The sequence below is a fragment of the Gouania willdenowi genome, chromosome 24 (genome assembly GCF_900634775.1).
Source record: "Gouania willdenowi chromosome 24, fGouWil2.1, whole genome shotgun sequence".
Lineage (NCBI taxonomy): Eukaryota > Metazoa > Chordata > Actinopteri > Blenniiformes > Gobiesocidae > Gouania > Gouania willdenowi.
This window is the reverse complement of record NC_041066.1, coordinates 4,445,795-4,468,295: the sequence shown is the minus strand read 5'-3', so window position 1 is coordinate 4,468,295 and position 22,501 is coordinate 4,445,795. Positions and strand designations below refer to the sequence as shown.

The 22,501-nt window shown below is 37.2% G+C and overlaps 2 protein-coding genes across 10 annotated transcripts in view; one reads left to right on the top strand and one right to left on the bottom strand.

Annotated features, from left to right (window-relative positions):
- Positions 1-2,054, top strand: part of LOC114458124 (dystrobrevin beta-like) — a 52,061-nt gene extending 50,007 nt beyond the window's left edge. For all 7 annotated transcript variants that reach the window (XM_028440393.1, XM_028440395.1, XM_028440399.1 and 4 more), the window contains one exon: positions 276-2,054. The gene's annotated coding sequence lies outside the window, so the exon portion shown is untranslated. The remainder of the gene's footprint in view (positions 1-275) is intronic.
- A 1,541-nt stretch (positions 2,055-3,595) lies between these two features.
- On the bottom strand, positions 3,596-20,646 carry katna1 (katanin p60 (ATPase containing) subunit A 1). 3 transcript variants are annotated; one of them, XM_028440036.1, is made up of 11 exons: positions 20,529-20,646; positions 18,195-18,360; positions 17,965-18,104; positions 15,086-15,278; positions 11,008-11,123; positions 10,016-10,121; positions 9,792-9,950; positions 7,932-8,058; positions 5,844-5,978; positions 5,599-5,725; positions 3,596-4,143 (listed from the first exon to the last, which is right to left on the bottom strand). In XM_028440036.1, the coding sequence occupies exons 2-11, from the start codon at positions 18,354-18,356 to the stop codon at positions 3,945-3,947; spliced, it is 1,464 nt and encodes a 487-aa protein (XP_028295837.1). In that variant the 5' UTR covers positions 18,357-18,360; positions 20,529-20,646; the 3' UTR covers positions 3,596-3,944. The 3 variants fall into 3 exon arrangements, with proteins under 3 accessions (XP_028295837.1, XP_028295838.1, XP_028295839.1); XM_028440037.1 differs by having other exon boundaries at positions 18,195-18,357; positions 20,529-20,634; XM_028440038.1 differs by having other exon boundaries at positions 20,521-20,617.
- Between the last annotated feature and the right edge of the window lie 1,855 nt (positions 20,647-22,501).

Genomic DNA, 22,501 nt, shown 5'->3' with positions numbered 1-22,501 from the left:
TACGCATTGATCACATCAAATGGTCTATTTATAAATATTAATATCATCCTATATCAAGTCGATCAATTCTAATTGTGTCTTTAGAAAAATACATAAACATTTATATTTTACTGTATAACAGATTTAGTCGACTAAAATCTTAAGGTCATTTATTTAACTAAAACTAGACTATAACTGAAAATGTCCTGATGACATTTTTACCAAAACTGAGGTGTTTTAGTCAAAAGATTTATTTGATCTGGAGTCTGACTGATCATTTTCTCCACTTCCTTCAGATGGAGTGACGTCCAAAGGAGGCGGGGCCTACTGGGAATAAAACTTGTTTTATTAATTGTTTAGCCAATGGGGGATTCAAGCTCTTCCACCAATCAACCAATCACAATGCTGGACACCAAATGACCGCCCGGTCCCTACTGATGACCTCAGAATATCTGAGTTCTCACTGCTTTGATCCCACATGGACGAGGAGTTTCCTACTGATATGTACTGTAGCATGAGAGAGTGTGTGTGTGTGTGTGTGTATTTGCATGCTTTAAAGAACAGATGATGGTCGAGCAAGTGAGAGAGAGAGAGAGAGAGAGAGGGAGATGGAGATGAGTTTAGTTAAAAAACGGAAAAAAGTAAGAAGTTTGAGATGAGCAGAAGAAAGTGAAACAGACGAGAAGCTGTAAAGTTGAAGTTTCAGCACTGTGTGCTCGATATTTATTGTCGTTGATTTTGTTTTGCATTTGTTCAGTCAGTTTGTGTGTGTGTGTGTGTGTGTGTGTGTGTGTGTGTGTGTGTGTGTGTGTGTGGTCAGACCCTGCTGAGACGATAAGCTTTAATGAGACTTTCCTGCAGCCAGTTTCCCCCAAAGCAGTGTTTTTCAACTTTAGGGTTGTGACCCCATGCAGGGTTGCCTGGAATACAAACGAGGCCGCCTGAAATGTGCAGTAATTGATTTAAAAACAAATAGTGATTAAAAGTATTTATTATTATTCTTTTTCAAAGTAAAACGCCACACACAATGTTAAATAAACTATAATTTCACTTTCTCATCGAAAAATTCTAGTTCAAATAAAATGTAGTATAAAAATATCTGTGCCAGTGCATCTGGTCACTAAACAAAAACTAATGCTAGAGAAAAAGCGTTTCTGAGGTCGCCAGAATTTTGTAAAATCAAAATGGGGTCACGACTCAAAGAAGGTTTGGAACCACTGCCCTAAAGGCAACATGGTGCTGGTTCTGATAATTAAAACTAGCTTCACCAACCCAAGCTGCATTACGCACTTATTAAAATGTTGAACATTTGAACCATGGTTTGTTGTGGAGGAATATTGTCTCAACATTTGATGATTTGAGTATTTAAAGCTGAAAATCAAAAGTGCGTCTGTGATTTTCTGTATCAAACTAAATTACTTGTTCATACGGTTCTGGTGTCTGAAAACCAGGTTTTTGGTACCAGTGAAGATGTCCCTCTAAAGAAAAACAGTGAATGCCTGTTACCATGGATACACATGGTAACATCCATGCTTTCAGGCTGTGGAGAAAAACCTTTTTAATCCTGTGGTGAAAGCCCGTTTCTACTCCTGGAGTAAAAAAACATCCTCACAGGAAGTCAGAATGATCACATACAAAAATACAAAACTTTTAGAGAGTCTTAAATGTCATAATTTTGATCAGGATTCACTGTGCACATATTATCAACTGTTTCAGTGACAGAAACTGGTTTGTATCGAGTTCTAAATGCTGTCGTTCAGAACCAAAAGGAGACGTAGTCCTGGTACCTAAACTACTTCATGTGAGGGCAGGAGTTTGCAGGTTCTTAGTGTTTAACAGTCTTTTTACGTTCTGCTCTTGAGCCATCTTGGCCTTTCATTACAAAGTGATGGACACTGAAGGAAAAGAGATCCAGGATGTCTGATTCCTGTTGTGTGATGGTGTAAGAAGATCTCAGACAGCACTGGATCTAGTTCAGCTCAAAGCCTGTAATATTTACTGTATCCCCAGCAGCTAAAGAATAAAGATCAATGTTGAAACCACTTTTCATTCAGAGAAATAAACTGTTTCTTCAACATGAATTCTGTGTTCACTGTGTTTCAAGTGTATGGATTAGATCCTAGTCTAATATAGTGTCCAAACCAGGCCTAGAGTTCTGACTTAAATTACATTTTGTTGATTTAAAGTGTAACTAAATTCCCCAAACCACTTTTTCTTGCTGAAAAGAAATGTATCTGTGTATGAGTTAATTGTCCAACTCTTGACATTTTAGTATTTCAAGTTGGGCCTTGCAATGGACTGGCGCCTTTTCCAGGGTGTACCCACGCCTAGCGCTCAGTGTGAACCGGAGATAGGCACCAACAGAACCCTGAAATCATACAAAGTAGGTCTGAAAATTAATGAATGGATAATTTGGCATATTTTGTTGTAGGAGTGACTTTCCTCTATGGGTTCAAACATGGCTAACCCAATGTTGCTATTGGCTGAGAATGGTGGTTTGTGATGTTTTGGTGACTTACAGTACATCACTGTTGGCTCCTCCCCTCCTATAAAAACTAGCACCTGTGGAGTCTGCAAACTGTGGCGAGTAGAGATAATTGTGAATAGAGAGGTAGTATTAAGTAGTGTCAGCAAATTTACGGTTGTCCTCGTTTGTAACCAGGTAAAGGTGCTCTGTGTTGAATGATGTCTAGACAAAAACATGATTTTATGAAAAAGGTTGTGTTCCATCCTGAGCAGGAGGGAGGAATGCAAGCTAATGGAAGAAAACCAAACAGCAGTATATTAAACAGTGATGAAAAATCCCCAGGACGAGACTTGGAGAATGATGAAGACGTGGATGTATTGAGGAAGGCAGGCGCCACTGTTTATCTTTAGCGTGGCCTTGATAGGCCAGTTGGATGTGACTATCGTTTGTGTGTTATCTTACTCCTCCACAGACAAAAAGGAAAAACACAGAAGAATCACTTATAAGCAGGAATAAAAATTATTAATATACATTAATAATGAATATGATATTAATTTTGCCATATCAGTAGTTAGTTAGCATAGCATAGATTGTTCTTTGGAGATTTTATAGTATAGACCGGGTGTGTCTTCACTGCTCCAGGAGCCCCGCCCACAACCAAGGCATTTTTTTTAAATTTCCAGCCTTGATGCACGCAAGCCAAAACCTCAGAATTTACTTATTCTTTAAAAGGACAATGAGCACTCACCAACACCGTAAAAAAAAAAGAAGTAAAGTAAGGTTTGTGCATCTAAATTAGCAGTAAGCTAATTTACATTAATCAGAATCTGTCGTAGGCTACAGCAGAACAAGGGAACGTTCTGCTGTTGCTCTGAGTCTCCTGAGCTAAATTTAATTGAGCCACTTTGGGGAGATCTTTAACGTGCCGTTAATGAAAAAAAGGCCAAAATTTTACAGGAACTTCAAACACTTTTTGCCAAAAAGATTGAGGAAGAAATGTCAACTTTGGATCAGGCTGATTTGTGTAGTTTCCGTCATGATTTAAACAATCGTTTGATAATCATCACAGAAAATATGAGGAAAAACAGACAAAAACAAAAAATCCTGGTTACATTTGTGTCGGACATTCCATTAAAACAGGGACGCTGCTTTTAATTTAAGTATAACATTTATTTATGTAATATTAGTCATTTTAAATCACATTTATTCCCCCAAAGTGCTGAAGAATCACACAATCTCAGATTAGATCAAGTTTGACTTTAGAGAGCTCCAAAAACTATAAAGCTGAAGGCATCAACACGTCTCTACATGTAGAAGGAAATCACAAACACATAATTTGAAATGAATTGAAATGTTTAAATAACAGTGGAGCATCTCTTTTAAGTGCACTTAAATATTCAACCAATCACCATCAAATCCTTAACCCCAGCCTAACATGTGGCAACAGCAGAACTCAGTCTCCATTGCTACCATTTAAAACAATACGGTAAGTGTTTTTTCAGCAGGAACCAAACTCTTCAATCCATTTTTCATACTTCTCCAGATCCGAGGCAGAAACAGATTTGGAAACTTTCTTTAGAGCCGACTCAAAGTCGTCCATGGTGGTGGGCATGTGCATCTCATCGCGGGGGATGTTACGGATCTCTTCTGGAGTGAGGCCCTCAATTCTTCGCCTCATTGCCATCAGAGAGGCATCCCTACATCAACAAAGAAAACCATTTAGTTAATTGAATACAGTATGTTATGTAGTATAAACATGTAATGAGAATGCAGACCTGGACCAAAAGCAAATCAAAGAGTAACAGAAAAACAGTGACCAACTCTCTCTGAATCTAAAATCTCTGGAATGGAATCCTAATATCAGACTCCGCTCCAGCACTTCTATCAAGCAGTTTTTATTGGAATAATTGAGGTTATTTTAATGTATTTTATATTTATATTTTATTTCAATCAATTGTAAAACATTCTAAATGGTTAAGGTTACAGCTGCCCAGGATGATAATGTATGAAATAAAGATCAAGTGTAGCCTCATTGATCAATAAATCTAAGATCATTTGCTCAAAAAATAGGGATGTAAAAATGTGAAATTGCCACTCAAAAGTTTGTTTTGATCTCCACTGTAAACAATTGGTTTATTAACATTGCATTTGGAGTCCTGTAGACAGATGCATAGAAGTGTTTTTACTGTGATTTCCTCGTGTTTCTTGGCCAGACAAGGAGAACAGTGATTGGTTTGACATTATTTTTGTTCTAGTTCTCGGTGTTCCCCGTGATATCATCTCACGCAGTTAGATATTCAATTTCAGATGGATTCAGATGTCATCCCTAAAATAACCATCGGTCATCGTTTAGCCACAACTTCCAGAAATATGTTGGGCAAACACAAAGAAAATCACAATAAGAATGAAGTAAAACCACTTCTATGCATCTGTTTACCGGACTCCACATCCCACAATGCAATGCGCAAAATCTTTCCAACAATGTCACTAAGAGAGTGTTTACACTGGAGATCAAAACAAACTTATGTGTCGCAATTTTCATCTTTAAGAAATTTAAGAAAATGTCAGTTACTGCTGTTGATTAAAATAAATGCTACAGATCAAATGAAATGGTGGGACTTTTCTTGTTATTGTGATCAGATGATAACCTTAAAATGGGGTCATCCAGGGGTCAGTGAAAGCCTAAAGTTTGAGGAGGTGGATTTGTGAGTTTGAATCCTGAAATCAGGACGTGAGCATGTGATCCCAACATCCATCATGGACGACACTTCTCACCTCCTGCATCAGACTGTGGAGGGTCTGAGCAGCTCCTTCAGTGGTAGACTCAAACACCCACAATGTAACACCGCTGTACTGTCTGTAAATATATCTCCTTACCCCCGCCTGTTAATAAGTACATCTGTATCCTTTATTTTTTCTATTTATGTATAGCTTCTACTATTGTATTGTTTGTTTAATTTTATCTTCATTGCACTATTTTTCAGGTTTCTTGCCAGGTTTTCCTGTGTATTGCCTTCTGTTGTCTTTTTTATTGAGCTGTCTGTCGTGTCAGTACATTTCTCCACTGCCGGATGAATAAAAAAATACTCTCTACCCGATTCCAAAACTAGCCACCAAATACCACAAGATGAAAAGAAGAAGAATGCTCCGACCTGCACACGTTGGTGATGTCAGCTCCTGAGTAGCCTTCGATCTGCTCTGCGATTTTGTCCATGTCCACATCACTGGCGAGCTCCAGTTCCTTCAGGTTGATCTTGAGAAGCTCCACCCTCCCCTTAGCTGCAAGAAGAGAATGAAGACACAAGAACATGGATCCTCATCATCCAGCGATCAAAAAATATATCAAAGACAGTATTGGCTCTTTCTAAACGTTGTGGAGAAAAGCACATGAGCGTACTTGAAGGTAGCGGAATGTAAATCCTTTTCTCCAGTCGTCTTCTCAGTGCTTCATCGATGTCCCATGGAAAGTTGGTGGCAGCAAGTACCATCACCATCTTTGACGGGTCGTCATTGTCAGAAGCTCCACCGACACCTGAGCACGAGCCACAACAACACAATATGTGACCAATCACAAGCCTTTCTTCATCTCTCAACACAAAAGATGATCAAAGTCACTCTTACAAGTCTATGTCTGACATTCATCATTATGTTAAATGCTGGTTTGGAGGCTAAATGTGGCTTTCCTGTTGGAAACACACATTTAAAATAATCTAAGGCCTCATGTTCACACTTTTCAAGGGCAAAATCCAGATATATCAAAGGAGAATATGAGTCTTCACAGGAGCTATTGGTGCTTTTGACAACATTTAGAGCCTGATTTACTAAGAGCTAAAAAAAAAAAAAAAAAAGTGCAAAGTTACCTGTGTGCTTAAATACTTTGGATGATGTATTTCCTTAGCTGCTGAGAGGGATTTATCGGCACAAATCAGTCTGATCTACTTACAGAGTAACTAAACTTTGACGTTTAGGCCAACGTGCGTCGAGGCTGGAAATTCAAATAATGCCTTCATTAGTGGCGGAGACCTGGAGCAGTTAAGACACGCCCAGTCTATATTATACAATGTCCAAAGAACAATCTATGCTATGCTAACTAGCTAGCTACTCAATGCTCACTATAGCTCTATATTCACAATTCTCTCAACTTAACCTACTAACCAGATTGCAGGTGATAGTTTTTAAATGAGGGGCGGGGCCAACAGTGATGTCAAATGCCACAAAACTCCATTCTCAGCCAATAAAAAAATGTATATGTAATAGCTGGGCTTCAACCTCCACAAGCTCATTTTTATGTGAGTGTTTATATTTAGACTAGGAGAGAAATGATAGGTATTGTAATTTTGTGTGGTGGATCTAATTAAAACATAAATATACAATCTTAGCGTTAATGTAATCCTGTTCCTATTTGCATTTCCAAACAAAACTGGATTACTTTGTCACTTCCTACAAGTTTTAAGAATTTGTTAAAGAAAAAAAAAAAAAAAAACTTTTTTAAATTTTCTTGAGTATCCTGACTTTGTTCATTCATCAATCTCACCTGTGAGGAAGTGAGGCACAAAAAAAACGTTATTGTCACAGACTTAAGTTTTCTTCATCTATACCTTTTCACAATATTTATAATTCAAATGTGTGATATTCTTATTAATACATTAAAAAGGAAAAATGTAGAAATAATTAATTTATATACTATAATTAGTATCTAATGTAGGGCTGCACAATTCATCAACTTTTAATCATGATCACAATTTTGGTTGCACAATTAAATTAACCTGATCATTAGCAATATTTACATTTAAAATACGGGCTCTGCACTCTGTAATAGTGTATTTATTCAGTTAGCATTTGTTAAATTATAATTTTTTTTAAAATTATAATTACATTTTAAAGCTTAATATTGCACTGTAAACTGTACACATATTGTTTGTTTAAAAGTATTGCAATAAAAACAGATTTTTTTGCCTAATATGATAAATAATTGTGATTATAATCGTAATTACAATATTGATCATCATTTTGGTGATAATTGTGCAGCCCTAATCTAATGTATTTAAATCATTGTTATTTTGCAGTACCTGTGTGATATGTGTTAGCAGGCAGAGGGGATCAGGGGAGAGGTGAGTCAGGGAGGGACTCTGTAGGTGTGTCACGTGATTAATCATACATAAGCTACCAAGTTGACTGCAGGGAACAGACTTACTACAACAGGTAAGTGAGTGTATAGTGTTTTAGGGGCAGGTCATGATGCTAAATGACCCAATTAAAAGTTAACACATAGCAATATTAATGTTTCTTTTATGATTCCTACAGTTTCTTAAAAAACGATTGTCAACTGAAAATGGACTTAGAATATTGATTTATCTCTAAGAATACACTGAAACTTAACTTCCTTTCCATATTGACATTGATTTTTAGCATTATTTCTTCTGTGAAAAAGTTAATGTCATAATAAATACAGTAATTGTAAATGTGCCAAGCAGGGGCGCTTTACCATCCATTTGTATGAGGAGCTCTGCCTTGACTCTCCTGCTAGCTTCATGCTCCTCTGAAGTTCCTCTGCGACTGCACACTGAGTCAATTTCATCAATGAAGATTGTGGTGGGAGCATAAAAACGTGCCTGTAGAAAAAACTGCAGTTTAATCAGACAAACAAACAAACAACAAAAAGAAAACGAATATGGAAGCATTTTGCTTGAATCTAGCATTTTCTACTGTAAATATAATGAATAATTGTGAAAGGGAAGAAATAGATAAGCTATTTTGCTGACCTTCCTTTGACTCTCTGAATGGCATCTCCTATCTGGGATATGCAGAGCTGTTAAAAAACTTGTGAGATATGTTGCTTAATGAATGAAACAGCTCAGGTTATAATGTCTTGATATCTTTTTTCTTGAATGGTGAGGAACATACAGGAAGTCGAGGAAAAAATGTGAACTGTCAGCAAAGAATCTAAAGCTGCTTAACTCGTATTTTTAAACATTTACCTGTATGTCATTCAATAGTTGTTCTCATGAATCATCTGATATGGACTTAATCATAAACAAATGTAGAAGGTAGAAATTGCTGCTCGAAAGTTTGTTTTGGCTCCACCAATAATAAACAGGTAGTTGAAAATGGTCACGTGACTTGAACTTTGTTTTTGGGATTTGGAGTCCCGTAGAAGAATGCAATGATGGCTCTGATGAAGAAACCATTTTGAATTAGTCTTTTAGTTTTGGTTTCTCTCCTGTTTGTTTTACTGGTTCACATTTCCGTTGAAGCCACAATATCAACATCCGCCATTGTTTTGTCACAACTTTTAGTAGGTGAAAACATGTGAAATGTCACTTTGGCAGAGTTTTTGCCAGTACTGGCATCTTTTGAAATCTGTCAGTAATCTTCAATATCTTTATCTTGGCTTATGCTAAACAGAGCAACAGGGGAAATAAAGCATGAACAGTCAATGAAATCAGTCTCTCATCCAGTCCAATTAATCATTGCAATTTTACTAGTATGCAGAGTTCATGATATTTCCCCAGGAGTTTATTTATTTGTCTGTTAACAAGATTACTTGAACTTACCAGAATATTACCAAAAATATCAAATTTTAACCAAAGACAGACTTTGTATGTCATCATTGCCCGATCTCGTTAGATCTCTGAAGCTAAGCAGGTCTTGGCCCTGGTTAGTAGTTGGATGGGAGACCACTGAGAATTCCAGGTGCCATAGTGGGGGACAGTCGCTCTAGTGGGATCTGTCATTGTGTCCTTAGGCAAGACACTTCACCTACATTGCCTAGTATGAATGTAGTGTGTGAGTGAGTGTTGATGGTGGTCGGCGGGGCCGATGGCGCACTCCGGCAGCCCCGCTTCCGACAGTCTGCCCCAGGGCAGCTGTGGCTACAATAGTAGTTTACCACCATTAAGTGTGGAGTGAAAGAATAATGCCTTAATTCTGTAAAGCAACTTTGAGTGTCTATGATAAAGTGCTAAATAAAATCCAATGCATTATTATTATTATTTATGGAATGGAAGATTCCATTAAACTTTGGAGGGAATCCAGATCAATCTATTCATTCTGGATCAGTTTGAAAAATCAAAAAAATATCCAACTCTCAGAGATACATATTTTTAAAATTTCATCATTAATGTTTGTAATTAACTGATTTTTATGAAATTTTACCCCAAAGAGCTTCATCGTGATTGGATCCAGATTTTGAATTTCATGTTTTTCCCAAAAATTGGGTACATTTGGACTTGCTGTATCATCATTAATGGGGTTAGAGCTTTCTTCAAAGCCTTTAAGGTGTGAATTGTATCATAATCTATATAGCTGCCTGATCTAACCATTTGGCCAGTCAGGCTCAGCTTACCATCTCAAAGAGAAGTCGCACAAGTTTCTCAGACTCTCCTCTATACTTGGAGGTGAGTGTAGATGAGGACACATTGAAAAATGTGGTTCTGCACTCAGTGGCAACTGCTTTGGCCAAAAGTGTTTTCCCTGTTCCTGGAGGTCCCACCATGAGCACTCCCTACACAGGAGGAGGTTTTCATTAATGAATCAGTCGTGCATATGGCAGGAGAATTGAATCCTCACCTTCCACGGCCTGCGTATGCCTTTAAAAAAAGCAGGCATCCACATTGGCAGCACCACCGCCTCCTTCAGGAGTTTTTTGGCTTCCTCCAAATCAGCAATGTCGTCCCTACAAAGGGAACATTAAACAGATGCTGTTTTCAAAAGGTAGGTGCTTTGATATTGATTAAAAATGTGCATTACTTGCCATAAAATAAAAAATACAAACACTCTTCTGTTGGCATCTTTAAAACATGCTAAACACCAAAGCATATGGCAGAAGCTAACTTTAATTCAAGGGGCATAGACAGTGCCACTATGACTTCAAGTGAACTAGACCAATAAATTCTGACTTCTTTTTAGGAGAAAATAGTCATTTCAACATATTGTCCAAGATTTAACACTTTATCAAGCAAACTACTGCATAAAAATCTCTAATAAACAAATGTGGGCAACTAGTGGCTCAGGGGCCTTAGTTTAAATGTGTGCGGCAGCCAAAGCAAATGCACAAAATAACCCAAAAGAACCCATGAAATGACAGAAAATACACAAAAGTGCAAAAATACAAAAAAAAAAACCCACACATTTACAGAAAAAAAAAAGAACAACAAATGCACATATATAAAATGACAACAAAAATACGCAATACACCTGTATTAATGATCAGATTGATCATTATTCTAAATGCTAACATAAATGTTGATATATATCATTGACAGATCAGACAATCACATTTTTGTGGCCCCTGCTGTAAAGTTGCCCATCTCTGCCTTACAATATTTTATGGTATTATAGATCAGGTACTGTAACATACTGTACATTTAAATTGATCAAACTGTGTTTTCCAACTGAGCAAAATCATAAAAATGGATGCTTTGGTGATATGATCAACAGCCCATAAACCAGCTATATGTTAACTACCCATCACATGAAGACCAAATAGCACACATTGCAAAAGTCGTGATCATGTTAGTCCTTCAATGTGTAGAATGCAGATCTTTCCCAGAAACACCTACCACTTCACATTTGGATTCCGAGACATAATATCTCTCTCCAGAGCTTCCACAAGGTCTTTGTCATATCCTGATCCATCAAACTTTTTGACTTCTTTCTCTTGAACGTCGGCTTTATTCTGAAAGTTAAAATATAAATAAAAATTCAATTATGAGTTATACACAGGTTTCTAAATAAGTATTCTTGTTTGCACATAGCAAAGAATGAATATCAGAAAATAATATTTTTTGGGGAAAAAGGTATGCAGGAAGACATTGAAGAGTTGGATTGGAGTGCCAGTTGAAAAAAACCCAAATGATTCAATAAGGTACGTATACCCTCATTAACAAGATGTACACATCACCGTACGTTAAAATAATATTCTAGATGTTTGTGTTAAATACTTGATTGCATATGAGAATCTTCAAAAATTCAGAAATTTTAAAATTAGGATATATTATCTGTGATATGTCTGCCTGACAAAAACTAAGAAAAACCTTCAGCTTCTTTTTTTCTTCAAACAACTGCTCTGTGCTTCAAATAACAGTTAAGGAGGTTATAAAACGGTCATCTTTGTTGCCATTTACACGTTTATCAATCAGCTGCATATACTGGAGTTAAACACATACCAAATTATGCAGCTATTCTGACAAATACAACATCAGGAAACTGTTTTTAATCGTTGAAAGAAGATGAGGCCAAAAGCATTAAGATCAATACAGTGTCTGTTTAGTGCATCACTGTTTATGTTTATGTTTATGCTAAAGATAAAGAATGCTTTGGAGTCGCAGTGAAGGAGCAACAGATCAGTAAAAGATCAGAAGCTATCGCAGCATTGACTTCACTTTAGATTGGGTTAGTAAGAGATTCATTAATACATTGCAATTCCTTAGAAATTATCAGGCCTGATTTCTCACTAAACTACTTTAGATAGTGACAACATTCAGAAGTCTATATCTTCTTAAAATATTTTTTGATTTCCATATTTATGAGATTATTGTAAAACATAGAAGCCACACTTTCACAATCTGTAAAATCAGAACACCCACTGGAAGACATGTCCCTGGTTTAGTCATCAGAGATATTAACGCTAAACTTCCCTAAAATGCTGAGCTGTGTGCCGTTGAAACTTTCTGCAAACATCAAAACAGAATCGAGTACTAATATTTTGGAATAAGATGGAGGCTCCTACATTGTGATTGTGAGCTTTCTGCATGTATCAACCTAGAAAAACTAACATACATCATCTAGGTCAAGGGTTCCCAAACTTTTCATAGTCCCGTAACCCTTCAGACATTTAACCTGAAGCCATTTACCTCCTATTCCTTAAAAAAACATGATAATGTAAAGTCATACAATATAGCCTTACAGTGAAATTTGTCTCTGTATTTTACCTATCCTGTTGAGGAATAACATATAGCTAGAATATTAGCATTGTAGGGAACCAAACCACATCAAGCTTAAAGACCCTCTTACTAACAGGTATTAACCAAGGAGCCCGTTTCTTTATCACAAACTGTGTACAACATAACTGCCCCAGCAACTTTGATGTGCATAGCTAACCCCCACTATGCAGCCTTTGAACCCAATAACATAACCGAAAAGACTGGCCCACTTTGAAGTGTTCAGTACGAACTCTCTTTACGACTCCACACGGGGGAAGAACATCCGTCTTCTCCCTCCTTTACAAACAGATCTTTGGGATGCTGTAAGATCACAGAACTGTTCCACTGACCCCTGTGGTGAGCTGTCACAAGGACACTGCCCAGGCCTTCTCTGAGATGTGTCCCATGAAGAAGTGAGAACAAGGAAAATGTATTATGTTTGAAGAGTTACAAATGAAAACATTATTGGAATGTTTTCTGCAGAAATTTAAATTGCAAATATTGTCTGTCCTATTCCACTCTTTTCAGATAATTTTATACCCACAGAATGCTATTTTAAATGTTTTATCATTTAAAAAGTGCTTAAAACACCAGAAAACATTCCAAAAGTTGTTTAAGGTATCTACTGCAACCATATAGTAAAGAAGAGGCATAACATGATTTTTGACATTTATGTTTACGAGTAACTACAAATAAAATTCATTAACCGGTTCCTAAAGTAACACTACGTAATTTTCCAGTCGTGTTTGGTATCAAACTCTTTCGTAATACATGATTTCTCAAGATATGATGTCGAAAAAATTATTTGAATATGCTGAACTCATTATTATGGTTTATGTGCAAATCTAGGAATCATCCCTCCTGTTTGTCTTTGTCTCACATAAACACACGCCCCAGACACACCCAAAGCCAGCCAGCTGAGATGCTTACAACTTTAAACCAATCATCGAAGCTTCCTTCTTAGGAGGCGAGTCTCAAAGATAACCTTTTAAAAGGAAGACAACCGCCCAAAATTTCAGTTTTGGGACGCTGGCGTTTCATGCTCAACGCGTTTCCCTTCCCCACCTTTTCATTTTATTTTTAGTTAAAACAGATTTTTGGAATCAACAGCTGCTTGGTTCGGACGAATCCAGCATCTAGTGACGTGCGTAACAGCCAAAAGTAGCCCGGCCCGCAACCCATTAGGGTAAGCCACGAGTCATTCTCTAACCAAGCTGCGAAGGCCAGAACCGCCTGGATCGGCTGAAGGGCTATACTCTGTTGAAACGCAACACAACTCAACGGTGGCACGTCCCGCTGCATTTCTTCAACCCGGCACCTCCAGGTCCAACCCTGACATCCTCTTCAAGGTACCTGAACAGACTCTGATCAGCAATCTTGATCCACTATAGCTCACATCCATACTTCCATAACTGCACACTTACATACACTCACATGTTCCACACAGTTCATCTCAATCATGTTTTTTCGTTCTCCCCTGTCTGTCTTCCCCTCTTGGTTTTATGAGCTCACATCCATACTTCCATAACTGCACACTTATGTACATACACTCACATGTTCCACACAGTTCATCTCATTCATGTTTTTTCGTTCTCCCCTGTCTGTCTTACCCTCTTGGTTTTATGAGCTCTCTTTATGATTTTATGATCTTATTATTCGAATATGTATCCTGCATTTTTATTCAATATTTAGTAGACTAGCATTCTCCTAGAATAGTGATTTCACTTTATTACATATAATCCTCACTTTTATTAGCCTAGAAATGAATTTTATCATGATTTAATTATCTTATTGCAACTGATATTTTGACTGTGTTAATTGTTGAAGTTTGAATAAAAGGTTAAACATAATATTTGATTCCTCTGATTCATTAAAGCTGTGATTATGGTGTAGATGTTGCTGTTCAAATTCACTTTTCCCTGGTTTCACATTGATGGTTTAGTCTAAAAACTTAGACATAATTCTTCTGTTAACAGGAGTGGCACACCGCAAAAGTTGAAGTAATATTAATCATAATTAATAATCTTATTTATATAACCCATTATTAATAACTCATCCTCCTACAGCATTTTCTGAAGAAAATGCAAGTAAGGATGCAAGTGCTGGTCCACGTCATTGAACACTGCATTAGCATTAGCCTAGCATTGGCATTTTCCTAGCATTACCATTAGCATTATCCTAGCAATACTGAGCATTAGCTAGCATTAGCAATAGCTAGCATTAGTTAAAATTAGCATTAACATAGCATAACATTAGCATTGTGAGCAATAACATTTGCTAGCATTAACCTAATATTAACATTAACTATCTTTAGCATTAGCTAGCATTAACCGAGCATTAGTACTAGTACCCCTATGACAATTTGTGTACCCCTGGGGGTACCCGTACCCCAAATTGGGAACATAAGATCTAGGTTAAACAAAATGAACCATATCTGTACATCATAACAGATGAAAATATTTTCTTATTTTGTTACGCTTTTATACGACTTTAATTGCCAATGACAGATGACTGATTTATGAAAGTCGTACCAGCTCACCAAATCACATGAAAAATAAGATAATAGGCTTTTTAATTGTTCAAGGAAAACTATTTCTCTTGAATTACTATAGACAACATAGTATATAAAATGCTTTTATGAGAAAGTACCAGCAGCAGACAGCTTGTATAACTCATAAGAAAAGGATTGTACCTAAACTACCAGCATGCTGTTTACCTTATCATCCTTTACTTTTCCCACCGCATCCTTTGCCTCTTTCTTGTCTTTACCCTTGGCTTTGCTTCTGTCCCCGTTGGATGCTCGGGGCGGATGTCTCGGGTGTGCCCTCACAGCACCACTCAGTCGGTTGTTAACAGGTTTACTTTCTTTGGAAGGGTTAGATGGCTGCCTCACAGGACAGGGTAAGTGTCTGTAAACAAAAAGCACCTCTTGAATCTCAACTTTACCAAAACACTGTTCATCAGATCTATGAAGTTGGACCGTGAACACAGAATTACATCACACAATATCATCCTAAAATAAAAGGGTACCTGTATTAGTCTTGAATACAAAGTAAAATGTGTTTAAATATGTTTGTGTCTTAATCCTACCTGGAATGAGACAATTCTTTCATCCATTCATTGATGTATCTATGCAAGCTGAGAACCAAATACTGTAAGGCATTTGGAGTTTCCTCGGTTTTATCGCATTATCTCACTAATTTACTCATGTACAGAGTTGGCAATTCTCTTCCAGTATTCCTTCCCTCCTGGTTTTTGCTGTGCAACCGTTTTGCTTTTGGGCTGAATTACAGATTTTAACTTCTAAGAATAATTGTCCTTTCCTCCATTGTAACGTAGGTTGTTCTGCATGGTTTCTCCATGTTTACAATTTGTCACATGCTGCAAACTTCACCCTTTTTTTGTGAACGCACACCGATCCGGATTGAAAACCCCTGGGTTAAATTAACCTGTTGATAACCAGCTTCACAGTCTATCTGATAAGGGTTTACGAAAGTCTGGTTAACTCAACCCAACTATGGGAGATATCCCAGCTACGTAGCATGGGCCTCTGATTTCTCGCTTTATTTAGGTTTTTGTTGTGCGTTTCTCCACATTTTCTTTTAATATTGTTATTTTTTACGACGAATCACAAGGATGTGAGTTGAGGCTACTTTAGACATCACTACAAGTGTCTGACTTGAGTAAAATAGCAGCCACCGTGCGTCCCTGAGGACCATGTTTTTTTCTGCGCCTGGCTGTTGTACAGGGACTTTTAAATGGCCTATATCGTGCTAAATCTACTTTTTTGAGCTTTTAACCTTGTTTCAATATAAATTCCTTATCAAAAACAACCCCAAAATATTATTGGGCTTCCTTCTTGCATCTCTGAGAAATTCTCACTAATCCTTCTGCTCTGCCCTATTCTGAAAAACGACGTCACTGAAGTCTGAACTGCCACCTCCACAAAGTGACTGCTGCCGGTGTAAGTACCAAATGCAACTATATCCAACTGCAGCCACTAGTAGAGTACAAGTGACAACCCTTACAAACCATGCAAGCAATTTTTCCATGAGCTGAGCCGTTCCATTTTTAGTACCCGTTATATCGCCTCATATCGCCTTTGACTTGATCTGACTGGTTTTGTGACACAATGCAACAACGCTTTGGACAAAACAAACAACTTTCAAAGCATCTTTTAACTACTGAACTTAGCGTTGTTCCGTGGTTCCTCGTGTTTTTGTCGCTGTCGTATTTAACGATCAGCTGGTTGGAGGTTTGGCGTGTGTGTTTCTCTCCCTCTCCGTGCTGAGAAAAAGTTTTTAAAACTTTGAGAAGCAGTTTACTACTTGTTTGAATACTTGTGGTTCTAAATTACATTAACAAGAACAACTTGAACAGTTTGTTGCTTAATGCACATCTGACATCACGTTATTTTCCTCTGCTAATTTATGTTCTGGGGTTGTGTTGGAATAGACTATTATTCATGGTTTCTTTTTGTGTTTAATACTATAATTATACATCTTTATACTCAATAATCCTGTTAATAAAGTATATTTTCAGTCAGGCCATTTGTCAAAGCTATTTTCAGGACAAGGACGAACAGTCCTCTTTCAAAATATTTCATGAAATGTCTCACTGTATTTTTTACTTGTTCTACATCACCTGTTTTTTTTTTTTAACTTGGTGTCGTTCTACCTCACCTTTGTTAATTTCAATAAATGTTCCTTTTTTAAAATTGAGACTTGATTGATTGATTATACTTTATTAGTCCCCGAGGGGAAATTCAGTTTCAGTTACATCCCAACCAAGAAACATGAAGGACAATAAGATATCACATGGGGGACAGGTACGAGAGTACTGAGGAGCAGCTAGACAGTTTTTTTTTTTTTTTTTTTGTAGCATTTGTTATCATCATTGTGTAATTTTTATAATGTAAATTGAGAGAGCAAAAGAATCGGCTCCAAATACCGGTTCAAGAAAATTGGCAGTTTGTATCGGTCATCGGCTGCGGCTGATAAAAAAAAAAAAAAAAAAATCAGTATCGGCCGTAAAAAATCCATATCGGTCGATCCCTAGTGGATATCAAACAGAACATCACTTTGGTGATCACTGATCTCCCTTGCTAGAGCGAGGCATGAAGTCTGCGTCTAGAGACACGCCTACTCATGAATATGCATCATAAGCAGGGTTCAAAACAGCCCGTTTTTAGAACTGCTCAGAAAGTCATTTTTCAGATAAAAAAAACAAAAAAAACAACTCAAATACTATGTTGTTGGGGTTCTTAGAACAAAAGGAGATGGGTGAAAAATGGCATGATATAGAACCTTTAAATAAACTTACCCAAATAAACCTTTAGTATAATATTAGATCTTTGGATATAGCTTTCATTTAAAATTGGCAACAGTTACTCTTTAACAAAAGTATCACATTGCACACTGACTGTTTTTATGGCATGGTTTAACACGTTTAGTCAATCTTCCAACAGAAAGTAAAGGCAGTGATAACGTTTCTTCCAAAAATAATTGGCTGTTTCGTCATACATGACGATCTTTAACAGCAAACGTGTGGATGAAAAACACTGCAATAAATGAATGAGTGATCTTAATGCAGCACCTCTGTTCCACATGCACAGGCCTCGATTCATAGTCATCATGGTAAGTCGATTTAGTGTTTGTCCTGTCCTGCTGAGCATTCTCTAAAGTCGACATGAGGTCCAAGACTTGTCGGTTCTCTTCACTAATTTCTTGCCACAACTGTAAAAAAAAAACAAAACAAAAACAAACCTAAACATGGAGGAGCCAAGACTCATTCTAGAACAAAAAGAATGATTAGACTGTATTTACCTGTTGCCATCTCTGCTGGAAATTGCCGTCTCCGACATCGTATACATATTTCTTGATTTGTTCAAGCAATCCATGGTAAAGAACACTGGCTGAGCTGTAGTTACCCAGCAAGGCGTATTCACGAGCCAGCTTCATGTTCTCACTGATGTCTCGCACACTCATGCTGCTGTGAAAACCAAATTACAGATTTAAAACCCATTGCCTGGAAATGATCGTGTTACTGACATCTTTGTAATCCACAGTAAGCTGGCATGACTACAACGTTGGAAAGTTTTACCAAGTCTCACCAAGAACAAGAGCAACAATAATAAGAAAAAATGCTGAAAATGTAAATGAATGAATGAGCAGCTGAATGTATAATTTATCTAATATGTATAATTAATGCATCTTGAGAAAAAAGTTCAGCAAAGAGATTTTTAATAGCCTTTATAACTAGGGATGTCCCGATACAACTTTTTAACTTCCGATACAATACCGATATTGCAGCATTGAGTATTGGCCATTATAGATATTGATCCGATACAAATCATACATACTTATTTTACTTATTTTGTAGTGTGGAATGTTAGAAAAGGCTTGATCAAGTGATGTTACTCAAACAGACAACAATAGTCAATAATTCAAGCTCACTTCAATTATTTTTTAACTGTAAGTTTTCTGGCTGATATTGAACCGATATCCAATATCAATATCGGATAGGGACACCCCTATTTATAACAACAGGCCAGCAGTAAGGCCAAGTAATGCAAAACACATTTAAAAAGCAGAGGGAGAGGGGAGAGAGAGCAGAAACAATAGATACGTTTAAGTTTATTGTCATTTCCACCTTTTAAACATTGTAAAAAGGCAAAGTTGAGTGTAAAGAATATTTTTGCCAGTCTAACTGGGCACTTGCTTGCGGTTGGTGTAATTTGTTTGGACGCGTGCTAATGACAAATCACTCAAAAGTTTGATTATTAGTGGCGTTTATTTGAGGTCCAGTAACTGCCTGCAGTGCAGCATAAAAGTGTTCCAAAAAAAAAAAAGAGACATTAAAAATGTCTAAAACGGTTTGCTTTAACCAATCAGTGAACACTTGTTTGGTTATAACCAATGCTGCTTCCAAATCACATACACAAAGAAAATGAAAATCATGATTAAATATTTGTACAAAAATGCTGTGACTAAAGAAATGATCAGACACTGCTCCATGTGTGTTTCTGACAAGTGCGGCGAATTATTGAAAGTAATTCATTTATAGCCCCCCTGCCCTAATCCTAGAAAATATTTCAGTGTTTTTATATACAATCAAATTTTTTTTAGTAAATGTAAAGTAAAGCCAATCACCAAACAGCAGTGTGATTTATTAAAAATGGACAAAAACATGAACAGTAGGAAAAATCCTCATTTTGAATCTCACCGTTAAGTATCTCTAAATTCGATAGTATTAGTTTTTCTTACATAATATGTTTTGTTCAGATCATTCCAGAAAACTAGAATAGTTCAAATATAATAGTGATAGAAGTTCAAACTACGGTCGGGAGAAGTAAAGGTTAAAATATTAAATACATAACATCTTTATTTAATTTTATGCTATTCCACTTTTAATCCATTAGCCAGGTTTTGTGAAACCATCCCTGGACTCTGGATTTAAAAACAACTGATATTAATTCAATCAATCAATCAAAGCCTGAGGAAAACATACAGGCTGAACTACAAAAGCCATCATAAGTAGAGTGCAGAAAACATGATTGTGTCACTTTTTCTGCTTGAGAAAAACTGATTGTCTGATCAGTATTGTCATTATCTTAGCCTGAACATAGCCAAGCTTTCATTAGTCCAGCTTCTTGAAACAGGGCTTAGGCTAATGAACTGGAAAACAATCTTTCAGCAACATTTGAGGACACTGTTGTAGGCTATCCATTTATATATTTCACATTACATTTCTGAGTTTATTTCATTTAATTCCATCTGTAAATAATGATGTTCTGTCACTGCCGGCTGTGTCTGCGCTCAGAAAAGCACCGTTACATTTAAATGCTGCACTTTTCACACATGAAGAACATTAGAAAAGTTTTCATATTGGTGACGACGTTAACACAGTGACGACCTACATAAAGGCGCTCACCTTACAGCTGTTAGGGGTTCAATAGAAACGCATACAGTTGCCGTATTTAGAGCTACAAACCTTGTATTTTCAAAGCTAGTACCCATAGGAGGTGGTGAAAACACAAACAACACACCCAAGTTACTCCGACTTTCATATTTGGTGGTCCAATCCCCTCACTGCAAGTCTAAATAGCTTAAGTTGACAAAAAGAAGTGTACAAAGTAGTATGTAAAGTTACCACTGCACCTGACAGACGAGCACACTGAGGGGTGTCCAGAAAAGCTGCTCCACGACCAACTGTCAGTGGCTTCCACGGGCCTGATCTTCAGCTAATTTCAATTTACAACGCATGCGCATAGACTACGTCACTTCCTTCACTCGCAATCCTGACGAGAGAGCTGCTGGGACATTTGAATGTAAACCGACCACACGACGTTTTTAAAATATTTTAATAGTACACAATTAATAATGTGATGTTTCTAATTGTTAATTTAAAAAAAAAAAAAAAAAAAAAAAAACAAAGCTTCCAAAGGAAGAAGGCCGACCGCTCTTCTTCTTCCTCCTGTTGTACAGCTCCGGTCAAACACTGCCCCCTGTGTTCGACCAGCTAAATCACACGTGTTTCCAACACGTTACAGCAGAGGTTCCCAATTTATTTTGGATCGTGTATGGCAATCCCTAGTGAATATTACATTTTGACTAGTCACAAAAACAGTTAGCGATATCTGCATTCAGTTTTGACTAGTGACAATGACAGTTAGAGATGTCTGTAACTAAGTTACGACTAGTCAAAACTTAGTAACAGATATGTGCAATGACTTAACAAAAAAACACCCTTTGCCTCATCACGCATCCTAAATGCCACTTGCAGATATCTGTAATGTTTAAAGATATTTGTAATTACACTGTGACAAGTTAGAGATATTTATTTTATTTCTGTATTCTTCAACGTTAGTCTAATATAGGCTATGACACTCTTAACTCTGTTGATTTAGCTACATGCTGGTTTCCAACAGACACACACTTGTACACTATGTTCCCATTACCCCAAGGTCATGATGCAGTTGGCCAGACTGGATCATGGTGATAAATCAGCCAAAAATGTTTTCACCAGCCTCCCCATACACAATTCTTTCCAGAGCCCAAAGAACACTCCACACACACACACGCACGCACGCGCACACACACACACACACACACACACACACACACTCTTGCTTGTGATTCTCATCTGCGTGTGAGTTGTTTGAAGGAGCAGCAGGCCTTTCTGGTCTATGGTGAGCTGTGGTAGGTTTAAGTTATTGAGGAAGGTTTCAATATCTTCAGAGTCAGGGTTTAAGTTAGGTGAGTATACGTTATTAATGTCCTGAGGTAAGTTTAAAGAAAACCACCTTAGACTCACCATTAACCTTACAAGAACTACAAAATGTTTTGGATAGCATGTCGACAGGCAAAGCACCTGGTCCAGATGGGTTCCCTGCCGAATTCCTAAAACATTTCTGGTCAATGCTGGCCCTGCTTTTTTTCAGAGTAGTAACAGAGATTAAAAATAAAGGTTATGTAGGAGGCCACATGAATACAGCAAACATTAACTTATTACTTAAACCAGACAAAAACCCCATGTTACCCTCAAGCTACCGTCCCATCTCACTTGTTAACAGACATAAAAATTATTTCCAAAGCACTCACTTCTAGGTTAGAGAAAGTAGTACAGTCAATTATATACCAAGACCAGACAGGATTCATTAAAAATAGACACTCCACAGACAATGTGATCAACATAGCACAGAACTCTAAAAAGAAAACAACGTAGAAAAAGCATTCGATAGTCAACTGGTCATTCCTCCTTGCTGTCCTTGGCAAATTTGGTTTTGGAGAATCATTCATACAATCGATCTCCACCCTATACTCTAAACCAAAGGCCTCAGTAACCACAAACAAAATAACATCCCAAAGCTTCACACTACAGAGGGGAACCAGACAAGGTTGCCCACTCTGACCCTTGCTTTTTGCAATATTTGTTGAACTTCTTGCAGCAGCTGTACGTCAGAATTCTGTTGTTAATTGAATACACTCCAATCCATTTCAGAACACAAAATTAATCTTTATGCGGATGATATTTTACTCTATTTGGAAGAACCCCAATCCTCATTAGAAGAAGTATTTAAACTAATAAACAGCTTCTCTAAACTATCAGTCTATTGCATTAACTGGTCAAA

Bases quoted from the DNA above. Each gene is read 5' to 3' on its own strand.
- katna1 (XM_028440036.1), bottom strand. From the start codon at position 18,356: ATGAGTGTGCGAGACATCAGTGAGAACATGAAGCTGGCTCGTGAATAC. The intron at 9,951-10,015 runs GTGAGGATTCAA...CCTCCTGTGTAG, and splicing joins GCATACGCAGGCCGTGGAAG to GGAGTGCTCATGGTGGGACC. The intron at 4,144-5,598 runs GTCGGAGCATTC...TTGTTGATGTAG, and splicing joins GACATCACCAACGTGTGCAG to GGATGCCTCTCTGATGGCAA.